Source organism: Spinacia oleracea, chromosome 4, assembly GCF_020520425.1.
Source record: "Spinacia oleracea cultivar Varoflay chromosome 4, BTI_SOV_V1, whole genome shotgun sequence".
NCBI lineage: Eukaryota > Viridiplantae > Streptophyta > Magnoliopsida > Caryophyllales > Amaranthaceae > Spinacia > Spinacia oleracea.
In genome coordinates, this window is record NC_079490.1 from 145,294,574 (window position 1) to 145,321,039 (window position 26,466).

The 26,466-nt window shown below is 35.0% G+C and overlaps 3 protein-coding genes across 7 annotated transcripts; 1 reads left to right on the top strand and 2 right to left on the bottom strand.

Annotated features, from left to right (window-relative positions):
- The first annotated feature begins 420 nt into the window (after positions 1 to 420).
- LOC110789563 (B-box zinc finger protein 20) lies at positions 421 to 3,327 on the top strand. Of its 2 annotated transcripts, none has more exons than XM_056827187.1 (3): positions 421 to 1,139; positions 1,221 to 1,659; positions 3,003 to 3,327. In XM_056827187.1, exons 1-3 carry the CDS (start codon positions 954 to 956, stop codon positions 3,008 to 3,010), a joined length of 633 nt encoding a protein of 210 aa, XP_056683165.1. In that variant the 5' UTR covers positions 421 to 953; the 3' UTR covers positions 3,011 to 3,327. The 2 variants fall into 2 exon arrangements, with proteins under 2 accessions (XP_056683165.1, XP_056683166.1); XM_056827188.1 differs by having other exon boundaries at positions 422 to 1,139; positions 1,248 to 1,662; positions 3,001 to 3,327.
- A 695-nt stretch (positions 3,328 to 4,022) lies between these two features.
- On the bottom strand, positions 4,023 to 16,295 carry LOC110789565 (kinesin-like protein KIN-7D, mitochondrial). Of its 4 annotated transcripts, none has more exons than XR_008919273.1 (25): positions 15,620 to 16,295; positions 15,418 to 15,518; positions 15,178 to 15,267; positions 14,876 to 14,928; positions 13,936 to 14,001; positions 13,669 to 13,722; positions 13,371 to 13,430; positions 13,196 to 13,274; positions 13,041 to 13,108; positions 12,440 to 12,496; positions 12,251 to 12,355; positions 11,971 to 12,075; positions 11,623 to 11,730; positions 11,404 to 11,535; positions 11,055 to 11,228; positions 10,486 to 10,668; positions 7,991 to 8,131; positions 7,503 to 7,622; positions 7,273 to 7,323; positions 6,608 to 6,655; positions 6,360 to 6,503; positions 4,908 to 5,633; positions 4,689 to 4,815; positions 4,486 to 4,570; positions 4,023 to 4,387 (listed from the first exon to the last, which is right to left on the bottom strand). XR_008919273.1 is itself a non-coding variant. In XM_056827185.1 (25 exons), exons 1-24 carry the CDS (start codon positions 15,946 to 15,948, stop codon positions 4,515 to 4,517), a joined length of 3,207 nt encoding a protein of 1,068 aa, XP_056683163.1. In that variant the 5' UTR covers positions 15,949 to 16,294; the 3' UTR covers positions 4,023 to 4,406; positions 4,486 to 4,514. The 4 variants fall into 4 exon arrangements, 2 of the variants coding, with proteins under 2 accessions (XP_056683163.1, XP_021849955.1); XR_008919274.1 differs by having other exon boundaries at positions 4,023 to 4,406; XM_056827185.1 differs by having other exon boundaries at positions 4,023 to 4,406; positions 4,486 to 4,600; positions 15,620 to 16,294.
- Positions 16,296 to 20,497: 4,202 nt separating this feature from the next.
- On the bottom strand, positions 20,498 to 21,322 carry LOC130471991 (uncharacterized). The gene is made up of 2 exons (XM_056842383.1): positions 21,184 to 21,322; positions 20,498 to 20,854 (listed from the first exon to the last, which is right to left on the bottom strand). The coding sequence occupies exons 1-2, from the start codon at positions 21,229 to 21,231 to the stop codon at positions 20,498 to 20,500; spliced, it is 405 nt and encodes a 134-aa protein (XP_056698361.1). The 5' UTR covers positions 21,232 to 21,322.
- Between the last annotated feature and the right edge of the window lie 5,144 nt (positions 21,323 to 26,466).

Below are 26,466 nucleotides of genomic sequence, written 5' to 3' on the forward strand. Positions count from 1 at the left end.
GATAAATGAGCAAAAATAGATCTTGAAGTCCAAGATTTAAGTTCTTCAAACAATAAAACTTCAATTGCACAATGATTAAGTTATCTTAACTTACTTCATACCATTATAACACAAGTGAAGATAAGTTGAATATAACGGCTCTTAAATCCTAACAAAATACTCTATTTATTTTACCATCCAAACTAGTTGAATATCTTCGATTTTAAAGGCCAATCCAAACCTAACTAGCATCCAAATTACTTGTAGTTGGCATCTTTGACATAGCCTATCCAAATAGTTATGTCAGATTATGGGCTCTATTGTACCCAAATTTTATCTTATTCATTCAATTACAATTTCACACAATTTCCTTTTCATTTAACTAGTTCTTTAATTAAAAATATACTGAAATAATAAATAAACAAATGTAAAGAACTTCACCATAACTTCTATCCCCACAATGCCAGACTCATAAAGATCATAATTTATTTTTAGGCTTTTAGATTCTTGATAGATTTCAAAATCTTCCCATTGGTCCACTTGCTTCTTTTTTTGCACATTTTTTTCCTTGTCTTTTCCCTAATTTCTCTCCTCAAATAAGTAGTATAAAAGGAAGAGGAAAACAAAGCAAAAACAGAGAAAGAGTAAGAAACCCATGTTATGTTATCTCATTTTCTTTGTCTAGAAATTTCCAAGCCCATACTTTTTTTAAAAAGATTTTACATCACTTTATCAAAGATAAATTCTTCAATATTTGATTTGACTTAAACCAAATCTTTTTCTTTGTTGGGTTTCTTTCAAAACATTCCTTTTTAAACTAAAAAAATTGATAGTTGATACCACATAATATCTCTTTAGAATTGAAGAAATAGAGAGGTAAGATTAGTATAGAACAAATCTTGTTCAAGTAAGGTCGTGCAGTGGTGCCATTTATATCTGTTGAATTAAAAAAAAAAAAAAAAAAGAAGAAAGAAATGAAGATTCAATGTGATGTGTGTGAGAAGCAAGAGGCATCAGTTTTCTGTGCAGCAGATGAAGCAGCACTTTGTGAAGGGTGTGATTATAGGGTGCACCAAGCCAATAAACTTGCTACTAAACATCTTCGTTTCTCTCTCCTTCATCCTTGTTTCAAAGAAGCTCCTCTTTGCGATATTTGCCAAGTAATTTTCTTTTCTGAGTTCCTAAATAAATGCAACAGTTGACTTTTGTTCTTAATTGCAACAAGAAGCTTACGAGTTTAGATGTTGTTAATTGGATTTTACATGCAGGAGAGAAGGGCATTCTTATTCTGCAAAGAAGACAGAGCAATATTATGCAGAGAATGTGACATACCAATACATAAAGCAAATGAACACACCCAATGTCATAATAGATATCTTTTAACTGGGGTTAAAATCTCAGCTTCTTCAGCCACATACCCTATTACTTCTCCTAAATCATCTACTTCTTCGGGGCCGAATTCCGAATCACATACTAAATCATCAGTTACTATCAGCTCTAGTTATGATCATGACATGTTTAATCAACAACATTCTTACAATACTAGTACTACAACCCCATCAACAACAACGATTTATGATCAAATTAATGAAGAGGGTATTTCAGAGTACCTAATGGAGACGTTACCTGGTTGGAAAGTCGAGGATTTTCTTGACTCTTCTTCAGCTTCTCATCATTTCTGTAAATAGCCTTCTTTGTCTTCTCTTATTTCTTTTTTTTTCTACCTCTTTTACTTTCTTGTTATGTTGTTATCTTTTACGGAGTATTAACTTAAGCATAGTTTCTATTTACCGAATATTAGTTCAATAAAAATAGTCTTAGCGAATTATTAGTTTCTAGTCTGGTATGTTCTCCTCACCTTATTCTTATTGATTATTACTTATATTTCTTACTAAAAGTCATACCACACCAGACTCGAAAAATTAAGACCAGACCAGACTAGAATCAGACTAAACTAGATAAATAAAAAAAAGGGACAAAATAGGCCAAGTAAAGAAAACGGAGTCTAGAAAATCATGTTACATTACAAAAATTAGTGCATGAAATGGATTTTGCCCTAGTGAAAAGTCCATTTTTTAACGTAGACTAAAAGTGGTATGTAAGGAATGAGATCAAATCTAGTCTATATTATATTATTTGAAAATATGGAATATACAGCACATTTTGTAGTCAAGTATAACACATTATTAGGTGGATCGATTAGTCAAGTTTGGATCAAAAGAAATATAGGAAAGGGGGCCTAGCCCAAGACTAGAAAGCACTATTTGGGTGCATTCGTCCAAACAATCCCTATCCTGATTTAATGAAGGTTGAGATAATTGTACATTTTACAAACAAATTTGAACGTTAAGATAAGAATATTGCTACCGACTTCTTATTGCAAATATCCTTCCAATTTTCAGATATTAGCTTTAGCTTTTATGCGACTAATATCTCATGTTTGGATATTAATATACAAAGTATTATACAAGAGTAAGGGTCCCTAACACAAGTTGTGACTTGTAGATAGAGAGTCTATTGACTTATTTGCGCTCTTCATTCTACTCCGTACTTTGTATGTTAGATAGTCGCAATGCTACAAACACATTTATTTATTTATTTAATTTAGATTCATAGGAAGTTGAAGAAATCAATGATCGATGTTAACGTGACTAAAGCAGTACCTTTAATTTGATAATACTACGTTACAGACGTGTATGTAATGTGTGTACGTCAAGGAATTGTTATTCAAACTTGTATTCGCTAGCAAGAACGCTACTTGTGTCTTGGTGCCTCATGCAACTATATTATGATCTGCAATGATAAACTACAAATCATTTAACACCAAAAGGACAAAAATTTTACAAACTTAAAACCTTGGATCGTATCTCATCTATAACACTATCAAAACATAGTAATATTGCAATACGATAATACTATAATTATAGGGACAGGAGACAATGATCTTTGCTATCAAATTCTTACAATAGAATTAATATTCTGATTCTTGTGTTTTTTTGTTTTTTTGGTTTTTGATTTTGCAGATTTCTGACAAGACAAATACAAATCAATTGAACACAAACCAACAAGTTGATGAAAGTATGGGTGGATTTGGTTCAGAAAATCAATCAGTGATGTGGGATCTTCATCATAAGGGACCACTTGTTCCTTCCCATCTTCCTGTTAACTTCCTTGTTAGATAATTTTCACGTTTTATGGGAGCCCATGATCGTTTTTTTTAATGTTAAACTGTCAAAAATGCGGCAATTTTGGCTCTACAAGAAGAAAAACCAAAACAAAAAAACTTGTATGAAATTGTACATTATCTAAATGTCTTAATTATTTATGATTCGTTAAGACTTTATTTCATTAAGAGTTGTCAATTTTTCCAGTGGATTAGCAGCGTAATGGTAGACTGGTAGTCTAACGATCGAGCCAGTTTATAAGTGAATAGAAAGACACATGTATTTGCATTCTTTTACGTCAATTGCAAGGTACTCTGAATCAGTGGTGAAGTCGGAGGCATAACAATGGACAATGTGGAGCCGTGGAGGCCGGTGGGAGTTCCTTATTGTTTACTGCCTTGTCCACGTCAGAGGCAGCGATGAGAGGTGATCAAAATCGACGACATATTTTAGCATCCATTTCTTTACTTTATATCCTGACATCAAACGAGTCATATTCGGGTTTGATTCATTTATATCAACTTTGACTGGAAAAGATTTGTTTGCTACGCAATGCAGAAAGCGTAAATATTCAAGTGCCTTAAAGATTTAGATGAAAGCAACTTGTTCAAAATGATCAACTGTCTTTCTAACTTGTTGGAGTAAACAACACGAGAGACACATGACTGTAACCTGTAATCTATAATATTGGTTTCACGACACGGACCAAGCAAATTTGAAGTAAGCTTGAAGCATAACTTTCTTCAGTTTATATTCAACAGTCAACTTTGACATTCAAAACATGGGTATATTTTTAGGGACTAGATGATAAACTGGCAAAATTTAGAGATTAGACACTAGATGAAATTCGAACAAGTTCTTGATGCTATAGAGACAATGTTACTATAGAGATATCATATTTCCTTTCGAAGCTTACGCTGTTTCTTCTATACAATAACAATAAACAGGGTATACATCACAATACTTGCTGCAAACTTCACAACAGCCAAGCTTGCAGCAATCTGGAACCTTTTCATCTTGGTTTCCTCTCTCTTCTCCCCCACCCCCACCCTAAATTCTTCACCTTTCTGTTTTGTGTTCTTATTTTACAACCCATTCTGGGAAAAAGGGAAAAACCGAGGGACCAAAAACAGATAATTAATATACCTGGGGGAAATACATACAGGACAACTAATGAAAGAATTTGCACCAGCCATGGCTCTGAGAAAATCAGCAAATATGGGGAAAAAAAATTTAAATACCCCCTGCAGAAAAACAAAAAAACTGTTGTTAAAGAAAAATGAACTTAGCAAAAGAGCAGATTCTCTTACAAAAATACAACATATCACTTAATATTTACTACCTTCATATTCATGGGTGTAAGACACGTTGTCATGAAGTGAATGCGAAAATTCTATCTGCAATATTTGTGCGGCATATTGGACACTCTGAACAAGCCAGTGAACAAGGTTTACATACTGCAAAGAGACCAAGGGTCGCTAATTTTAAAGAAAGTTGCATGAAATGTTGAGCAACGGAAAAGTAAATAGGGTATAGGTAACTCACAACAAAAATGTCGGCAAGGAAGAAGAATTGCAGCAGTAGGTGACTCGTAACAAACTTTGCAAAGATGGGAATTTGTCTCTCCATTGCTCGTAGACTTCTCTTTATCCTTCATCTCTTGCATCCTTGCCTGTTAAAAATACCAAATACATCAGTTACTAATGGACAAAGTCCGACTCATGCTACAAAGTTACATAAAAAACTTAGGATTAAAAAAGTTACCTTTAACCGAGCAACTAATGGCTCTCCGCTCGGAGCATCTTGAGCTGCTTTGTTAACCTCTAATGGTTGAGTTTCCTTAGAGAAGCCATTGTTATCGACATCAGTGGCTTTCTGTTCCTTCAAAATATCTCCATTATCAAGCCTCTCTTCAGACCTAGACTCGGAAACAGCTCCTACTTCTTTCTTCAACTTTGCAACAAGCACCCACATATTTGCTAAATCATTTTCAAGAGCTACCTCCCGTCTCTTTGCCTCTTCAACCTTTGTCCGGCATTCCTCTTCTACAAATTCTTTGTCAGCCAAAGCAGCTTCAAGAGCTGCCTCCCTCTGCTTCCGTGCTAGCAGTTCCATCTTGAGGTCTTCTAGATCCAAACTATACGAGTCATCATAGAAACCTCCAGAAACATCATTGCCACGACTAGAGTATCGACCTTTTCTTCCGCCTTTCATGCCGTCCCCGTGTTTCCTGTTACCACCATTGGAAATTTGAGAGCCTCTGGTGTGACTGTATTCACGAGAAGCCAGCAATTCCTTTTCTAGTTTTGCATTCTGCACTGAAATTTTCGTCACCTCGGCAGCCAAATTTTTCAGTTCAACAGCAGCTGCAGAAGCTAGTTCCTTCGCATAAGAAGCTTCTTCAGACAGTTTTTGATTTTGAACACACAATCCACTATTTTCCTCTAGTAACTGAACATGTTCCAGCTTCAATTTTTCATTTTCCATTTCCTGCACAATAAAACAGAAAAATTACTAAACACCAAAGTTTGTCAACGACTGAAACTGCCATTCTGTCAGTTTCACAAGTTTTTTCAACTAACTAGAGGTTGCAACTACAACATGAAGTGCCTTGATATCCAGAAAGGAAAAACCCTTCAACGAATAAACGGAGGGAAAACATATGAAAAAAAGAATTAAATAATAAAAGAAATACTTTCAGCAAAATTGAAGAGTTGTAAGAAAGATGGAGAAATCACTAAGCAAACACAATTTGATGGTTCAGCAGCTTCAGCTACAAGGCTGAATATTTCAAATTATACTCACAACATGACGATGAAAATTAATTTAAGTTTAATCTAAACCGAGGAATTAGAGCAATTGACTTACAGGCTTTGCAACAATGAAAAATATCATTAGAACAAAGATCACAGAAACAGTACCACGCAATCTTAAACACAAGAAGAATCGAGATAGTGTAGTTTCATCAATGCTACAAAATTTTGGATAAATGAGCTATGCGCATAAATCACTAGAAAGAATGTGCATCAGGAAAAATATAGCACCAGGAGAGCTTAACCAAACAAAGAGCAAACATTCCATGAGTGTTTGAGCACACCTAGTAATCCTCAAAAAACATGACGCTTATTTATGCAAGAAAATTTGAGTCTGTGAAAATGACATTAATGCGTAATGACAACCTTATTTACAGTGACTCTATTTAGAAAAATTATTCACCTGTGATTGAACTTTCTTTTTCAATTCCTCAGTATATTCATCAGTCGTGTCCAGTACAGAGGGCAAGGACGAATCGCCATTCACTGAAGTTACATGCTTCTCCAGGGCATTTAATCGCTCCAGTAGTTCTATATTTTCTGCACACTGCCAGATACAGAGAATCCCCAAAGGTAAGACAATCTAAGCATATACTTCAAGAAGGCCTCCAAGTTGCAGCACACAGAGAAAATAGACAAAAACAAAGATACCTTATTTTGAAGTTGTTCCTGAAGAATCCGGTTGTCTGCTGTTTTTAGCTGCAAGAGAAGAAGAATGATGAATCCATTTTGTAGAAATATTTTTGATAGATTTAGTCATTTCACCATATCACTATTATACCAATCAAACATGGTTTCATCAGTCATTAGTTCAACAAAATCAATTGTGAAATCGCTCCTGTAGCTGCAACTTGCAACAGATAATTCTAGTTCAAATAGCTCACATGGAGGCTTTTGACTAGTCAATTTCACAGGTCCATCTTGTCACAATCAGCTGAGCTCTCCAACAGATATTTCGCAAACCACAAATTAATGTTACACCACTAGAAAACCATTGAACAAGTGTCAACCAATTTCTTCAATGGAGAGGAGACTAGCCAAAAGCAACTAGAGACCTTATCATGGCAGAATGGCTTAAGTGGTAAGATCCTAGAAACGGTACGGTAACATATGAATAAAAGGGAATGATTTACATTAACAAGCAACTGACATGTAGCAGAGGGACAAATAGTAAACAGATGTAAGGACTGTCTCCTACATATAGCAGCACAAAGAAAAGGTATATCGGTATCATAACATACTTCAAGAGTACATAATATTGCAATTAAAAGTAGGATTACCACTGTCATTTATATGCAAAAGAAAGTGAAAAATACCTCCAACTCAAATTCCTTTTGGCTACACTCGGTCTTCAATCTTGTAACAGTCTGCCAAACAGGAGAGAGAGAGAGATGTTAAGGACAACATTAAAACACATGCCATTTAAAGAGAGAGGGAGAGAGAGGGAGAGAGAGAGAGAGAGAGAGAGAGAGAGAGAGAGAGAGAGAGAGAGAGAGAGAGATGAAAGCTTGAAAGAATAAGGACACATGTTGTTCTAGATCACAACCTGCTGCATATCAAGCAATGATGCACTTGCTACTGATGCCTCACCGCTCTGGATAATGCGCTGTTCAAGAAGCCTCATCTGTTTCCTCTTATCTTGGATTTCACATTCCAAATTATGGATCTGCATTTCAGAATTAATTAAGAAGCAGAACAACAGAAATCAAACATGCATTACAGAATATTGGTACTTAAATGATCAGCTAATCATGAAATCTACAAGAAACTTACACTTGGCGACCAGAAGCCATGACTTCGTATGAGAGCAAAAATGTAGATGTTGTGGGTAATGGGTATTAGTACTCTAAATGAACACCGATAAGTAACAATTATACCATTCATACAGAGTTTACTAAACAGTGGCATTATTAGGAGCATAACACCAAAACTTCCCGTCCAGTAAGAAAGCACAAGCGCATATATTAAAAGACCAATCTCCTAAAAAGGTAAAACTTGATTCAAAGAATAGCAAGGAGAACAGGAAAAACATACTTGACTTTGAGCTGCATCTGGATCATTTGCAGATTGTTCAACCAAGCGCTTGAGTGTGCTTGTACTGAAAGCAATTTCACCAGCTAGCATCTTTACTTGTTCCACAAGAAGGTCCATCTCATCAGATGCAGTTATATCATCCTGCCATCCAACACATGTTTATGAATTTACTAGCAAACACCAGTAGTGGAAATGAACAGAGGGTCTCACATATATTTGCAAGATCTTTGCAAGAAATTACATCAAATAACATGATCAGGTAAAAGGGATGATTAAGGTTTAAAGAGTAAAATCCAAAACAGGCAGAAAATGAACCAATGTTCAGACCAAAGAAGTATGGCAAATTCGTTTTGTTTTTTTGTTTTTTTTAGGAGTACGGTCAATTCTTTTGGCTGATGAATATCAGACATAAAGCACTATCACTAATATACTTGCAGAAGAACTTAAATAACGGATTTTTCATGAAATACCCCCGAATTTTAGCATAATTCACCGAACGCCCATCAAGTTCAGAAATACATAAAATTCCCCTCACAAGCCTACAATACCATTAAATGCCCTCATAGTTAACAGACGTTAACTTCGTTAAAGTAATTACCATTATGCCCTATCTTTCTCTCTCCCCCCTTCCTTCCTCCATAGCTTTTCCTCTCTGCTTTGTGCTTTTTTCTTCTTCCGTAGCCATCCCTACCAAAATCTTCCCTTCTATCTGCTCGTTCTTATCTCTTCCTCTGTGCTCTTTCTTCTTCCCAACCTCCATTTTCTCTCTCCTCCATCAAATTGAGTCCATCCCTACCCATATCTTTCTCTCTCCCCCCTTCCTTCCTCCATAGCTTTCCCTCTCTGCTTTGTGCTCTTTTCTTCTTCCGTAGGCATCCCTACCAAAATCTTCCCTTCTATCTGCTCGTTCTTATCTCTTCCTCTGTGATATTTCTTCTTCCCAACCTCCATTTTCTCTCTCCTCCATCAAATTGAGTTCATGATTTTAGGAATTCATGATTTTCGTTTTGATTTATCATGAATTTATTTGAGAACTTCCCCCTTCATCTCTCCACAATTCCAATTTCCAATTTCAAATTTAAATTGAGAAATAAATTAGGGCTAGGGATTTTCGCCCAAAAAGACATTATTTGATAAATCGGCCCTTTTTTATCTCCTCTTTTAATTTGATTTCAAAAATTGGATAAATTAATGGTGGTTTGGAAATGTTGATGACGAATATAGAAGGAGGATGAGTTACAAGAATGGAGGAGTGAGATTATTGCAGAACCAATTTGGGCGGTGTTGGTGGTACAGCAGCACCAATTCGTGAGCGAATTGGGCCGAAGAACTTCCATTCACGGCAAACCAATCCCATGGCGATGTGTAGGGAATGCTACAACCAACATATGGTTCCTGACATTGTTTTTGTCTGTCAATACCCCTACCAAAACCATTGAATTGGGAATGCTTGTTGAGGCAAGCCAGTGTTTTGAGAGGATGAAGAAATATAGGGTCCTTCCAAAGGTGCGTTTGTGTAATAGCCTTCTAAGAAGGCTTTGTGACTCGGGTAGAGGTGACATGTCAAGAAAGGTTTTCAGCGATATGCTTGGGGTTGGAATGTCCCCTCAGTGTTTACCTATAACATAATGATATGTGATAAATGCAAGGGAAAAGATATGGTTGGAGCTATAGCATTGTTTAACCAGATTAAGGATAGTGGCCTAATACCAGATATTGTTACATATAATACACTGGTTGATGGGCATGTAAAGCTTGGCCTTTTAAATGAATCGATAAATATTTATGCGGAGATGAGGAAAGTAGGATGTAGTCCTGATATAATAACATATAATACTCTGATTAATTGTTTCTGTAAATATGAAAAGTTGGCTCAAGCTTTTGAATTTCTTCGTCAGATGAGAAGTGCTCGTTTGAAGCCTAATGTTGTAACATATAGCACATTAATTGATTCTTTTTGTAAAGAAGGAATGATGAGAGAAGCTACGAAATTTAAGGAGTGGGTAAATTTTGTGGCGGGAGATTCTTTGGCTTTACGGATTTTGCTCCAGAAAGACCGGAACTAAGGCATGAAGTCTGCAAAACTTCTATCCGTTGAGCATCAAAATTGTTCTTTAAAAATATGAACATTTGGTGAATTAAGTTTCAGAATATGGATATTTGGTGAAATAAGTTTTAAAATAGGGGTATTTGGTGTTTAGAACTTGGCTAACGAAGGACTAACGGCGCGTCATTAGTAAGGGTTTCTTGGGTATTAAGTCATTTGTGAGGGGCATTTTATGTATTTCTGAAACTTGATGGGCGTTTGGTGAATTATGTTAAAACTCGGGGGTACTTCATGAAACATCCGTTTAAATAAGGTTGATGGTATTTCCATGTTCGTTAAAACAATCATGGTCATTTTATCTTTTAAACACAGAAAACACAAATCATTCATTGATCCAGAGATGCCATCTGTATAACCCAAGATACACAAATAAACCAAAGATTCTTACAGTTGTAAGGTTTGAACCACTGATGAATTCGCCATCTTGGTTAGATTCCATGAGTATGCTGCCAGCTGCAGAAAGTTCATCATTCCATTTGCTAGATGATCTTTTGTGTTTGAAATCAACAGAAGGATCTGACAGTGCAGACGAGGAATCCTTATTATTCTCACTGTCCCCAAGCTCTAATTTCTGAAACCACAAGAAAAGGAAAAAAAATGAAAGATGTATATGAGCATAGAAAACAATCTTGTTGGCTCTCCCTAAGTATCTTCTTTATTGGTTGGTGGACCTCTACACTCTAGGCCTCCGTAATTTATGTTGACAGTATACATGTCTTTCCGTTTTTCCTTTCTTTCCGTTGCTAGAATAAATAATGATAGGTAGGGAAGGCATAATGAGTGGTCAGGTATCAAGAAAATAGACATGGCCAGGAAGAGAAAACAAAAAGGCGATATGTGACCAAGATAAAAACTTAAAATTGGAGATAAAATCAATGTAAAAACAATGTAGTAAAGCAACCCTTAAAATTGGAGGCAAGCTTGTCAAATGAAACACGGAGGTTATGCAAAACTTACATCATCAGAATGACTTCTCTGGTAAGCAGCAACATCACCGAGATAAGAAGGAATATTGTTTTTTGAGGAAACAAGTATCAATTTAGTCAGCCTCTGTATTCTACTCATGAGCGCAGCCTTCGCTTCTTCTTCCTCCTCTAATCTTGATTGCATTTTATATTGACCTTCTTCCAACTACAACCAATACTAGAAATAAGCATACCAATACATAACAATAAATATAAATGAAATTGGATAATATTATATATGTCATAACATTAAATGCTATAATTTAAAAAATGCCATCTTAAAAGTAACAAAAAAATAAATAGCGTATCTAGCTATGAACTAATGCACTAAAGAAATGAACCTTTTGTTTTAAGGTCAAAATCTCCTCATGACTAACTCCAACAAGCATTCCTCTCCGGAGCTGATCAAGTTCTTCCTTAAGAGTTGTAATTTCTCGCTGATACTTTTTAATTAAGGACTTCTCATCAATGATCTGGAAAAAGTCAAGATTTATAACATCATGAATAAAGTTGTGCATATGCGATTCCAACAGTTAACTGTATATATACGGAAGGCATACCTTATTACGAGAAGCAAATATCTCCACACGCTTGGCCCTGCTAGCAAATTTCAGAGTATTATGAGTCTCCTCCATACTACTTGACGCAGGGGTAACCGTGCATATTAGCTGCAAATTACCAAAAATCAAAATAAGAAAAATAGAGAATTGCGCCATCAAAAATATATTCGATTACAAAGTACCAGCTTTTTCTTTAAAATCAAGAATACAATTCAAAGGTGTCAAGAAATTTTTGCATTACAAGATAAAGACCTTACAATAAGGAAGTGCTCTGAAGCGTTTGCTTCAAAACCTTTATTTCCCCCACCACAACCCTTAAGTTAAAATAAGTTCATCTCTAGAACTTACTGAAACATGTCCACGACCACTAAGAGAGGACTGTAAAAGGCGAGTAAGCTTTGAATCTCTGTATGGAATGTGAGATGCTTTCCCCTCGCTGAGTTTCCCGATGACCTTCATAACAAAAAAGCAGATTAAATGTCATGAAATAGAGTAGTGCATCTACGAAGAAGAGTTCCAACCAGAATATGCTGTTGAAACAAGTCAGCAACTTGCACAATGCTTACGTCATAAACTTGCTACAGAATATATTTATTTGGGAGAAAACAGATATATTCGGAGCACTCACAGTTCCAAGAGTCAAAAGACTTTTATTGATATATGATCCTTCCTTTCTTCTTAATCCTGTTGTTTCAGTTTTGGAGCTCTCAGATCCAGCCAAGTCGATCAAGTTCTACATTAGAAAATAAACAATAATATAAAATCTCCAAAATTGCACAATACACTAAATTTTAGATCAGAGTCATCAGGCTTGTACCAGCTGAGAGAATATCACCCCATCATATTCATCACCATGGGAACCGCTCTCTATCATCTAGAAAGTGAAATTATTGGTCAATATGTATGTACAACTACAGAATTTCAGAATACAAAATGCACGATTAATTGTAAGAATCAAAAAAAGACTGTATAAAGCCACACAGAGAATCAAACTAATTTGTACAAGTGCAGAGCTAACATCCTGATACTAGTTTATCTCCAAAACTGCAACTGACAATCATCCAGCTTCTAACATGGAAATCCTTCCAAGACTTCTATATCACTCCTTATACATGGAAGGCATGAAGATAAATGGATGACTGCATAAGAAAGGATTCCTCACAAATTCACAATTTATGAATACTGAAAAAAGAAGGGAATTAAGCTACATAGAATCTTGTTCTTACTTCTTAGAAAATTTTATGAGCCACTTAAAAATCTCGAGAATTGTCTCAAATGGCAGTGAACCAGGCTAATGATAGTAAAATAATGAAGCAGCAGCAAAGACATAACACTAAGAGCCAAAGAGGACTGAAAACAAGACATTGTTAGAAAAGAAGGATAACACAAAGTTAGCGAAGCATAAATGTCAACTTTACCAGTGAGAATATGGTGTGGCTTCTACTACTGAATAGGTTAAAGTTGTTAGAACCAACATGGCGATGCTCTGCAAGCATAAAACTGATTCAATATCATGAAACTTGAAGAACATAGTAAGATTTGTAACCACAAGAAGTCAAACTCTAAGATGTACCTTCTCCAGCAGCAATAAATGATAGTGCATGCCCAGGAGACAAAACAACCTCTTCCTTTATGCCCTCAACATAAGTTCCCTGAACATCTTTTGCATGGTCAATACCATATATCATAATGCACAAATGAATATGGAAAGATTATGTACCAATCAATAACTGACAACAGACACAAACCTGGGCATCTTCTCTAACGCGCAGATTTTGACCAGTTGGATCAAGCAAATCATTTATAACCTGAAATCAAAGGAATCAAATATTTTTACTCTTAAGAAAGCCCCAACATAAATTCTCAAAAGAGAAAACTAAAAAAAATTAAAAGAAAACAACACAGAGATAGGCATGAGCAATGAAAAGCCTTCATGTTTACTATATGCCAATATGACAACATTGTAAATAAAACAAACAAACATCAATGACCAGATGGTCCAGATCTATATCAATGTATGAGAAAGCATGTCTGAGTAACGTTTACCTCATTATAGATCTCAAGATAGGAAACGCGAAGTAGGAACTCTCGCCCAGGAGTCTGAAGCAAGTGCAAAGTTAATCAGCCAAAATTCATTAACACGCAGACATAAAGGGTGATGAATTGTGTACACTATATGCAGCCTAGCTGAATTTCCTCATATATCAAACAGGCTTTAAAGCAAATGAAAGAGACATTTTCAAAAACATTTCAACAAACAATGACTTCAAATGATATGCTTGACAACTCAACGGCTATAGCAAGTGTGCTTACTTCCTGTATAATGCTGAAAACATCTTTGATCGCCAATGGTATGATACCAGGACAACTTTGATCACCCTGTAAATAATAACAAGAGAAATCAGTCAATGACACTGTTCCATTACTTTCCAGGTTATTAACAAGCGAAATGAGACACTAGTCGATGACAAATTTCCCACATACATGATGGAGCTTTCAACAGTCTCATGATTAGAGGGTCAAAAACAATTAACTCAAACAAGGAGTAGTACTGTAGTAGATGAGCCCTTGTAGCCAAAACAACAATCAGAAAAGGAGCACATTCATAAAAAGTGTCTCTCTAAGTAACTTTCACATCATCTCATGTTGTCTATTAAAATGGTGGTAAAAGAGCAAGTTTGAATGGATTCAACTTCCCAAGCTATTCAATTAAAGGAATCTATTCCGTACATATTCAAACAGAGGCTTAGAAAAGCGACCACAGTCGCCAAACCCAAGATAGCTACCCAGCATACGAAATGTATACATCCTATCATAGGCTCGTAGCTCCACTCATTCTATCAATGGGAATATAGATTTCAATGGTGGCAGAAGAACAAGATTGGTGGAATTGTGACAATGGAATTCTACTCCGGTCAACGAACTAAACCAAATGACGTAGCCCATTCTTTCAAACCAAAGCCGCAATATTGACATCGGAGATAGCAACTGAAAATAAACCAATTCTTATGTAAGTCGTTTAATCTTTAGATATGCAAGTCACATTTGCCTAATTATCCCCGACTTTCTTGCCTAATGAGTAACATATGCAGAGACGCTGGTATCTATCACAGATAGACTCATTCATCGATCTCAATTTGGCCTATGGATTACAGACAATCTAAGGCAACCAATGAAAACATGAACCAGAAATGGTAAATATCTAGTCGAACACAAATGTAGGATATCAAAAGGCAGCTACTTAAGTACTTACATGCATTGTGTGCGTCTTTCCACTACTGGTGACACCATAAGCAAACACTGTACCTGCATGATCCACAAGCATTTACATATCACTAACATTCGATAAACACAATTCCATCCTTTCAACTTCAAGTAGCTAAAAGATCAGCATTGCAGCAGTTTTTCAGCTCAAAATCTAAATCCATAGTAGCAAACTATCAACCACGAGATCACCACTGGCAACTGTTTCTAGAAGCTTAAGCCTAAAATCAAAACTGTAAATCTATTTCATTCAACAAACACCGTTCTAATCAAAAATAGTACAATCCGTACCATTAACACCATCCATTGAAGATTTCACAACAGGACGAGCAGCGATGTCGTAAACCTCCTCCGTTGTCGCATTCGGCCCAAACACCTTGTCTGCCATTACCAATACAATCACAGCATCAACCGATTGCGGCGATCACAGTAATTAACATCAAAATTAGCAACATTTAATTCACAATTCATCAACTCCATTATAAACAATTTAATATCAATCAAAACCTCAAAATAGAAACGAATAATTACCAAATGCATAAGCACAAGTTGCCGGACTATACTCGCTTCGAACAGTCTTATCGCCATCTGGATACCATGATACCTCATCTCCTCTCTGATATTCTCTATCACTGCAACAATTCAACCCAAAAAAAAATCGGAAATGGACTCAGATCCAATTTTTTAATTATTTCAAATTCAAAAATTAAAATCCAGTAGATGATAAAATTACCTCATGGGACGAAATCGGACGGTGACAGAAATGCTATCACCGGTGGATCTAGGAGGATCGGACGGCTCAGAAAGCAAGTCATCCGACGGTGAGAAGGCAACTGGAGAATGACCGCCATAGGTCCGGTTGGGAGTCATGGATCTTGAACCGTAAGTACTATTATTATTGCCGGTCGAACCGGGAAATGAGGATGAAGAAGTGCTGTTAGACCGGGGAATGAACCGGCCACTGGTGTTCATAAACGACGACGTAGAGGAAGATGATGAGAATGGACTTGGAGTTCTTCGGTGGTTGCTGTACGGTGAACTACTCCTTGCCCTTGACGACATCTACTTCACGACGCCGTTTTTAGCCTCTGATTACCAAAATGAAAAAGTTGAAGAATTTGGAAGTGAGCTTGAAACGGAAGGGGAAATGGAGGAGAGAGAAAGTGGGAGGGAAGAAGAATTTGTCAGAAACTTCACATGTTGGTGTGTGTCAATGACAAAAGAAGGAAGTGCATTTTTGTGTTTTGTTTTTTTATTTGAAAAATTGAAGGAAAATGAAATTAAATTAATGGAAGGTTTGAAGTTTGAAGGTGTAGTTGACGGCGTTAAGGAAAAATGGTTGCAGACGAGAGAGAAAGAGAGAGAAGATGACCAATAACTGGTGACTGGTGCGAGAGGTAGTATGGTAATGAGGACGACGGTGCAATTGTCAAATATTATTTTTTATTTTTTTTGTTTTTTTGTGTGTTCTTTTAATTTGTTTTATTTTATCTAGGGACTGAAATTCAAATTTTCAAACTGAGGGTGACGTGGAGAGAGGGGAGATGATGTGGCGGGAGTGGAGGGAGAGTAGTGAGTGGATGATTGAGTTTGAAAAATATGTTCAAGAGATATTAAGAAATTCATTGACTATTTGTTAAAAATATGGGCTATGTCCCTGTGCAACGAATAAATTAAAAACAATTTTAGAAAATAAATAAAATCAAATAATTTTATACAAGTAGTCAAGTAAAAATATGTGTTACGAAGTACTTCGTATTATGAAGTTCATTGTATCGATCAATTTCTGAGAATAACATATTCATAAGTTTACATCAAATTCTTCGTTTTCTCAGTTTACATCAAATCTTTTTATTTGGTGGGTTATATTTGTAAGTGAATGCGATTCCACGAGTTTTTTCACTTAATGCATTTTTTACTATATATACTCGCGAAATAATTTAAAAGTTGATAGTATGGATGATTTATGTAAATTTATGTTGTTGGAATAAGGAGTATGTGGTTATTTTAAAAGATAAAGACGTCAAAGGTTGAAGAGAAAGGAAATGGAGAAAGTAGGGTCTTTTCGGAGAAAAGATAAATAACATAAGCTTATAAAAAGTAACGTGGAAGAATAACATAAATTTCAAGGTAAATAACATAAGTTAAAAATGTTTATCTCTAAATTTTAAGAAATTTATATAAACGTATTTCATAAAATCAAATTTGAATTAATGGAATAAAATGTGATTTTGAAAATAATAATTTAAATTGTGGCTATGTACTACTCTTTATTTGTTATATGTTTTTTTTTTTATAAAGTAACTTTGGAGTTAAATCAAATAACATTGCGCATAAATAATAAAAAATAACACGTGTACTAATAAAAAACAATGAATATAATAAAAACTAACATTATTTGGATGGGAAATCATAACTTGTTAAAAAAATAGCAGTATATAAAAATATATTTTTTAATTGATTTAACATATTAAATGTTAATGACCATAAATCTATTAACGTGTTTCTTAAATATAGGATAAAACAACATAATATATATAACATTTTTAAAAGTAATATGATAATGAGTAATGACAATAAGTGAAGAACCTTGAGAGAATTAGGAATTTAGAGAGAGAGAGAATCGAAGAAAGTTGTGTTTATTAACTCAATTTCTTGAATGAGAAGCAAGCCCAATAGTAGCTTATATACAAAGCTTGTAACAACCTTCTAACAAACTTTAACTACTTTATAACTAACTTGCTAGAAATAAAATTAAAGATAAAATAAATATACTACTTCCTATACTCCCCCTTCAAGCTGGACTTTAGATACAAGTCCAAGCTTGGCAGACAATAGATGATGTCTAGAAGAAGCTAAGGGTTTAGTAAGAAGATCTGCAAGCTGCAAGGAACCAGGAACATGAGAGGTTTCAATGAAACCAGCCTCCACTTGCTCACGAACATAGTGCATGTCTCTTTTAAGATGTTTGGTCTTCTCATGGAACATGGGATTTTGAGCAAGATGTTCTGCAGAAGTATTGTCACAAAATAATTTAACAGGCAATGGAATGTGAACCTGAAGATCTTCAAGTAATCCTTGAATCCAAACAAGCTCACTAGCAGTGGCAGACATGCTTCTGTATTCTGCTTCAGCAGATGATTTACTAACAGTGCGTTGCTTTTTGGTTTTCCATGAGACTAAATTGTTGCCAAGAAATACAGCATAAGAGCTGAGAGACCTGCTGCTAAATTGGCAAGAACTCCAATCAGCATCACTGTATGCATAAAGTTGTGTATCAGAAGCAGATGAATACCACAATCCCTTATCTAATGTACCTTTTAAGTACTTTAGAACATGGAGAGCAGCTCTGAGATGAAGCACTTTAGGAGAGTGAACAAACTGACTGAGATGCTGAACACTGTAAGACAAGTCAGGCCTTGTGATTCCCAGATAAAGTAATCGACCCACAAGCCTTCTATAAACTTCTGGTTCATCAAGCAAATCACCATCATCAATGGATAGTTTTAATCCACAAGAAAGAGGGGCAGGTGCAGTGGAACAATTTTCCATACCAGCATCAATCAATATATCCTGAATGTATTTTCTCTGAGAGAGAAAGATACCTTTATCAGTTCTATGAACTTCAATACCAAGGAAGTAAGCTAGGTGACCAAGATCTTTGATTGTAAAGGCTACATCCAAAGCAACTTTCACTTCTTCTATTTGGGTTTTGGAAGTGCCAGTGATTAGTATATCATCAACATATACTAAGATTACAAGAAACTCTCCATTATGAGTTCTTGTAAACAAAGAATAATCCTGTTTGGACTGCAGGAAGTTCAAAGACTTAAGAAATTTGTTCAATTCTTTGTTCCATTGTCTAGAAGCTTGCCTTAAGCCATATAGTGACCTTTTCAATTTGCAAACTTCACCAGGTTTAGCCTTAAGATAGCCAGGTGGTGGTTTCATGTAAACCTCCTCATCAATATAGCCATGCAAGAAAGCATTATTAACATCCAGTTGATACAATTCCCATCCTCTGACAGCAGCAAGAGCAATAACAATTCTCACAGTAGCCAACTTAGCTACAGGAGAAAAAGTTTGAGTAAAATCCCTACCTTCAACTTGCTGATAACCAATAGCAACCAACCTAGCTTTATGTCTGTCTATGGAGTAATCAGGATTAAGTTTTGTCCTGTAAACCCACTTGGATCCAATGGCCTTTTTATCTTTGGGTAACTGAGTTAGTTCCCAAGTATCATTGCATTCCAAAGCTTGAATCTCTTTGTCCATAGCAAGCAACCAATTAGTATCATGTTTAGCTTGGTTGTAATGTTTAGGATCATTGGGAGATTGAAAAACAGAAAAAGCTAAGGAATCCAAGGTGTCAGAACAACTGAAAACCATATCAGTTATCCAACTATCATCATCATCAACATAAGCAGAACAATCATTCACAGTGAATGAAAGAGATTCAGTAGAAGAAGGAGATACATGTCTGTGAGGGATATATCCTCCAACAAAATCCTGAAGCACAGTAGATGGTTTAATGATTCTGGTACTTTGTCTAACAACATTGTGAGGAACAATTTGGTGATTGTCAGAAGTGGTAGGAATATGTAATTGAGTATCAATAATGGGTGAAAGAGACTGATTAGCAGAATTAGGGACATGATTAAAAATGGGAGTAGAATCATGAGGAGAGTGATTACTGTGTAAACTATTGTGAGAAGCATTTTGTGGAGAAGTATTTGTAGATAGAATGGGAGAATGAGACAAGTTAGGTTCAAATGAAGATTGTGTTTCAGAAGAAAATTCAAAGAAATCATTTGGAGGAGAAATAATAGGTTCAGTACCAAACTGTACTGTCTGAATGGGAGCAGGGATTATGGAATTAGGTGATTGAGAAGATTTGTATGGAAACACAGTTTCAAAAAATATCACATCTCTGGAGACAAACACAGTGTGAGTGTCCATATCATACAGCTTGTATGCCTTGTAACCAGCAGGATAACCCAGAAACACACATCTCCTAGTTCTGGAATCAAATTTATCCCTCTTGAGCTGAGTGTTATGAGCAAAACATAAAGAACCAAACACCCTTAGGGTATCATAAACAGGAACACTCTGAAACATAACCTCAAATGGAGATTTCCACCCTAACACCTTTGCTGGAATTTTGTTTATCAGATGAGTAGCAGTAAGAATGCACTCTCCCCAGAACTTCTTTGGCAATCCAGCATGAAACCTCAAAGCTCTGGCAATTTCAAGAAGACTCCTGTGTTTTCTCTCAACCCTACCATTCTGTTGAGGAACATATGGAACACTCTTTTCATGTAATATGCCTTTGCTTGCAAATAGAGCTTGGCATGATTCTTTCACCACTTCAGTGCCATTATCAGATCTAATTCTTTTGATTTTCTTGTCAAATTGTGTGTCAACCATAGATATAAACTCTGCAACTACCTTTTCCACTTGCATTTTGTTATGGAGCAGAAAAGTCCATGTTACTCTACTATGATCATCTAAGACAGTCAGAAAATATGTTGCACCATCCAGATTTCTAACTCTATAAGGTCCCCATAGATCCAAATGAATCAATTCAAAACAAGCAGAAGCTTTACTGTCACTAATGTTGAAAGGAAATCTGCTTAGAACTACAACAAACAGCACAATTGTATTCTGTAACACCTTTACAATAAGCAGCATTGACAAACTTCATTTTTGACAAAGAAGGATGCCCTAATCTGGCATGCAAAAGATCTAGTTTATTTCTGTTATCAACTTTAGACTGAAACAAACTAGTGGCAGTTTTATTTGGCAAAACACTTGTGTGCATATCAGTAACAACATCCTCTACTACATTAGCTGCTGCATTACAACCATAAGCAACATCCTCTACACCTTTAACATCTGTGATTTTGGTAAAATAGTATAAACCTTGTTTCCTTGTGCCAGCACCAAGCAATACTGAATTAGAAGGGTCCTGGAAACAATACCCATCACCAGTAAATATAACCTGAATACCAGTTTGTTCAATCAATCTACCAACAGACAACAAATTGTGTTTGAAACCTTTGACCAATAACACTTTGCACAGCATCAGTTTATCAGTTAAAATAACATCACCTATAGTATCAACATTCATTTGAGAACCATCAGGCAAACCAACCTTAATCACCTTCTGAAGTGTTCTCTTGTTTATCAGAATACTCTCATCATATGTCATATGATCACAAGCACCAGAATCCACAATCCACAAGCAATCATTTAGCACATTGTTCACAGTACAGTTAAAAGAATGAGAGATGATACCTGCATAATTTGCAAAGGAACTGGATGTTCCAGCCACATCCTCACCATGTGATTGCTTGGTTTTCATTGCTTTCATGACTTCTTGGCAAATTGCACTCAGAAATTCACTTCTCATAGCTCCAGAACCAGATAAGTTCTCATCAAGTGGACTATCTCCAACATCAGAAGCAGAGTTCACATTAGCTGTCATTCTGCTTCCATCAGATTGATATTGTGACCCCTTAGAAGCCTTGATAGTATTATACCAATCAGGATATCCTATGAGCTTGAAACACTGATCAACAGTATGCCCTTTCCCTTTGCAATGAGTACAAACCTTGAACATCTTCTCTTTCTTGGTTTCTTTCCAGTCTTTCTTACCACTGTTGTACTTCTGTGATTGTCCACCTCTGTATGATTGAGCAACCATAGCACTGCTATTCATAGCATTGATTTCAGCATTGCCATTGTTGACTTCTTTCTGCTTTTCAATCTGCTGAGTAATGGCAAACACCCTATTTATGCTTGGCAGAGGATCCATAGCCAACACATTTGTCACAGTGCCTTCAAATCCTCCATTTAATCCTAGCAAAAATTTCATCATCTTGTCTTCTTCCTCAAATTCAGCCATCTTTTTCAAAATTTGACAACTACAGCTACTCAATGCTCCACACACACATGTAGGAAAAGCTCTCAAACTTTGCATCTCATCCCATAGTTTCTTCAGTTTACCATAATAGGTAACAATTGTCATGTTCTCCTGATTTAAGCTATCAATTTCCTTTTTCAGCTGATAGATCAGAGGACCATTAGACTGTCCAAATCTTTCATTCAATTCCTTCCACAATTCCACAGCATTATCAATATAACCAAAATCATCAGCTAATTCATTGCTCATAGAACTCAGAATCCAGCTTACTACCATAAAATCAGCACGTTTCCACTTATGATAGTCTTTGTGATTCACAGCAGGTTTCAGTATTCCACCATTTACAAATCCTTCTTTGTTCTTAGCAACTAACGCTCTCATAACATTTCTCTTCCATCGCATAAAATTCATGCCATTAAAAACTACAGAAACCAGAGAAGCAGTTGGACTATCTGAATTTGCTATGAAATAAGGATCAAGATTACCTCCGTTTTCACTATTGTTCAGTTGAGAATCATTATTAGTTTCAGATCCATCAGTCGCCATTGCATCAATCAACTCAAACAAACTCAATCAAAGTCACAGAATCGAGCAAGAAGTTTCGCAATCAGCAAGAAACTTCGCAGCAAATCAAGTGATATGAAACTGTTGTGATGCACAAATTTCAGATCAAAAATCGAAAACCTAAATCTCAGAAACGAGATTTCATCTCTGATACCATGAAGAACCTTGAGAGAATTAGGAATTTAGAGAGAGAGAGAATCGAAGAAAGTTGTGTTTATTAACTCAATTTCTTGAATGAGAAGCAAGCCCAATAGTAGCTTATATACAAAGCTTGTAACAACCTTCTAACAAACTTTAACTACTTTATAACTAACTTGCTAGAAATAAAATTAAAGATAAAATAAATATACTACTTCCTATAATAAGTAACATGCTTATGAAAGTTAATAACATGTTTTGAAAAAAAAATAACACAATGATACTGGAGAAGCAATGTATTAATATGACATCATTATTTTTACATTATGGACCTAAAAGTACATACGGAGTAACACTTTATATTGTAAATCCCAAATATAACAATAAATTAAATCCTTAAGCATATGTAGAGTTAAACATATGTTCAAGAATATTTTTCTTTTTTATCGTAACTTTATATATGTTTAACATACAATATAAAAATTCTCCTCATCTGGTTGTGCCATACATTCCTCTTGAGCATCATTATTGAAGTGCAATGTCGGCCATATACTAAACCTTGTGAGCATTATTTCTTCCCCTAGTTTTATTTTCTTGGTAGCCTCTTCTGATTCAGATTTTGGTTTAGTCATTACACCACTTTTTCCATGTTTTTCACCGGTAACCGAAACTATCGGTTCTGGTTCCTCAAGAAGAGGACCAAGACCTTCAAGTTTCCTTCTCTTTCTTTTCCTTACGGCCTCCGCTTTTGAAAGTTTTACAACTACTCGATCTCTTCCAACTGCCATTTTCTTTCGAGGTGATCTACAAATATATAAATATCATGTCATATATCTACAGTAACAAAAAAAACATGAAATAACATAAGCTGGTAGATAACATACATTTCAACGTAAATAACATTCACTATAACAGAAATAATACAAACAATTTACTAGAATAACACAAATTAAGAATGAATCGTAAAATAACATGTTGACATGTATTATAATATAAAAGACATAAACTTCTACATAATTGCAACATAATTAACACAAATATTTTACTAGAATAACACAGATTAAGCATAAATTATAAAATAACATGTTAATATGTATTATAATCTAAATAACATGCATATTCTACGTTAATAACATAAACGGTTACAAGAATAACATAAACATTTTACTAGAATATCACTGATTAAGTGTTAACTTGGTTAAGAAACAAATGACACAAAGTGTTACTGAAATAACGCTTACAATATAAATAGTACACAAGCATTTTGTGGGAATAACATGGATTAAGCATGAATCGTATAATAACATGTTAACATGTATTATGGTATAAATAACATAAATAACATAAATTGAAACAGAAATAACACAAGCATTTAAACATAAATTTCTACATAAATAACATAAATTGTAACAGAATATCACATATTGCTCATTAGTATTAACCTGGGTAAGAAACAAATACTCCCAAGTTCTCATATTTGGAATCTTGACACTATTCACAATTGAAGAGAATCTTCTAATTTCTTTCCAATACGCACTTTAAAAAATATTTATGTGAGATCTTATTTGGTTCGTCTTCGTTAGTTTCTCTGTATTACAAAATAGCAAGATTTTAAATAATGATTGCAAAAACCCTAGGAATCATCGAATAAATAACATAAGTACAAGATAAAGTAACATATGTTATGTCAAAATTAACATATAAAAATATGAGCACAAATGAGCTTATAAATTGACTGAAATTACGAACTAGATTTTAATTCAGGATGCAATTGTCTCGTCGTCCCCAAATTCTTCAGAACCACAAATTGTAAATTAAAAAGAAAATAAACTCAAAAAAATAGGGTTTATAAGTAAAAAAAAAAAAAAATGAACAAAAGTTAAGAAGAAGCTACATAATTATTCAGAAATTAGTGTTACTCAACATGTACTCTTCAATTCTTTGTTTTTTGGATGTTTCTGATGCTGCTTTTATTCCATTTTATTTCAGAAGATCTTTAAAAATGACGAGAAGACATGTAAATGGAGACGAGAGATCAAAAAAATGTAAATTGAGAGGAGAGAGAAGCTCACAAATCTTAAGAAACGGCAGTTTGTGATAGTTGTGGAGTGAGAAAATGGAGAGAGATATTTGAGAGGAGAGAGAAAGTTTCGAAATGAAAATGAAGCGTTTTTAATTTTTCTTCATTTTCAGTATTTTATAGTTATAATTTTGGCACTTACGTTTATGTTATTTTGTTCATTTCGTATATTACTTTAATTTTTACTCCCTCCATCCCAGATTAGTTCGTTGTTACACTTTCCTTTTTCGTCCGTCCCAGATTAGTTGTTACACTTCTAAATTAGGAATGACCCCACAATTATTATATTGTCTCTCTCTTCCCACTATTTTTTTTGTCCCCAGACCCTCTCTCATTCAATTAAAAAAAATACCCCACTAACTCCTATCTAGGGCTGCAAATGAGCCGAGTCGAGCCGAGTAATAACCTTATCAAGCTAAGCTTGTTAAGGAATATTGGTGTTCGAGTAGGCTCGAGCTTGAACGAGCTTTTATTTTTTTTGTTCGAGCCAGGCTCGTTTAATAAAATACTTTCTCGGGCTCGGCTTGAGCTTGCTCGTTTGTATTTCGAGCTCGAGCTCAAATCGAACGAGCTTTAAACGGGCTTTAGTAAACGAGTTTTGCAACGCAACCTTTTTATAATGATAAAAACAAAAGCTATTTTAATAGGTAAAAATCATCAAAAAAATTTAATATCAAAATTTAGTCGGCAATTACAATTTGCAAATGATAGTCTGCTTGTCTATTACAAATTGCATTAATTAAAAACTAAATTAATCTAGAAAACTAACAATACTTAAAGTCTTTGAACGAAACAAATAAAAAAAAACAGAAAAAAGTAGATTGGCTCCTGCCTTAAGCCTTTATTGCTGTTTTCCTGAATATTTGAACCTTTGATGGCAGATTAGCAGTATATCATGTTCAAGGAATACTTATTTCCTTCGATCCATCCTCATTTCCCTATAAAAATGTGGTATAGAACAACCAATTAGTCGTTCAATAGTTAAATAATTAACTTAAAACACTATGTAAACAAATAATTTAAAGAAGAACAATGTCATACCTTTTTTTTTTTTTTATGGATCCCATAGAAGTTTCTTAGCCATTTTTGAGAATGATGAATTGATGGAAAACCTATTCAATTCAAGGGTACTTATAGTGGCCATAAAGATTGACGAAATCTGAAGGAGTAGCTAATTTGGAAGTCCAGCAAATTTCTTGCTGATTGAGTGATTGTTGTGAATCGTGATTGAGAACTTTAGAAGAGTAAAAGAGGAAGCTGGCAATATGAAGATATGATTTAGGTATTTTGATTGACTTGATTGCCAAAATTCAAGCAAATATACATTGACCATTGATATTCTAGATATATACTTCTTAAATTTTGTTTATTTTTTACCATTTTAAATTTAGACAAAATAATATATAATATGTATATTTAAATTTGTATTATTCTATTAAAATATTTTACGAGCTATTAACGAGCTATAATCGGGCTACTAACGAGTTATAAACGGGCTACTAACGAGTTACAAACGGGCTATAAACGGGCTGTTCGTGAACATTAACGAGTCGAACGGGATGTTGTTCGAGTAAAGCTCATTTAACAAACGAGCCTTAAATATTTGCTCGAGCTCGTTCAATTACTTAATGAACGAGCTTTGACCAAGCTTTGACCGAGCTTGTTCGCGAGTTGTTCGCGAACGTCCTAGCTCATTTGCAGCCCTACTCCTATCACATATAATTTTTCAATAAAATAACAATTGATAACCAAACAACCATTTATCACCTAAAACTTTGTGCAAAGGTAAGTGTAACGACTATTCTCAGACAGAGGGAGTATGTTATTTTATTTTAGCCAATATATTTTGGTCGCGCGCGTTCTATTTTATTTT

Bases quoted from the DNA above. Each gene is read 5' to 3' on its own strand.
- LOC110789563 (XM_056827188.1), top strand. From the start codon at position 954: ATGAAGATTCAATGTGATGTGTGTGAGAAGCAAGAGGCATCAGTTTTC. The intron at 1,140-1,247 runs GTAATTTTCTTT...TTTTACATGCAG, and splicing joins CTCTTTGCGATATTTGCCAA to GAGAGAAGGGCATTCTTATT. The intron at 1,663-3,000 runs AATAGCCTTCTT...TTTTGATTTTGC, and splicing joins AGCTTCTCATCATTTCTGTA to AGATTTCTGACAAGACAAAT.
- LOC110789565 (XM_056827185.1), bottom strand. From the start codon at position 15,948: ATGTCGTCAAGGGCAAGGAGTAGTTCACCGTACAGCAACCACCGAAGA. The intron at 14,002-14,875 runs GTAAGTACTTAA...TATTATTTACAG, and splicing joins GAAAGACGCACACAATGCAT to GGTGATCAAAGTTGTCCTGG. The intron at 4,601-4,688 runs GTGAGTTACCTA...GTCTCTTTGCAG, and splicing joins TCCTTGCCGACATTTTTGTT to TATGTAAACCTTGTTCACTG.
- LOC130471991 (XM_056842383.1), bottom strand. From the start codon at position 21,231: ATGGTGAGGATGTGGCTGGAACATCCAGTTCCTTTGCAAATTATGCAG. The intron at 20,855-21,183 runs GTATCATCTCTC...TATTGTTTCCAG, and splicing joins TTCCTTTGCAAATTATGCAG to GACCCTTCTAATTCAGTATT.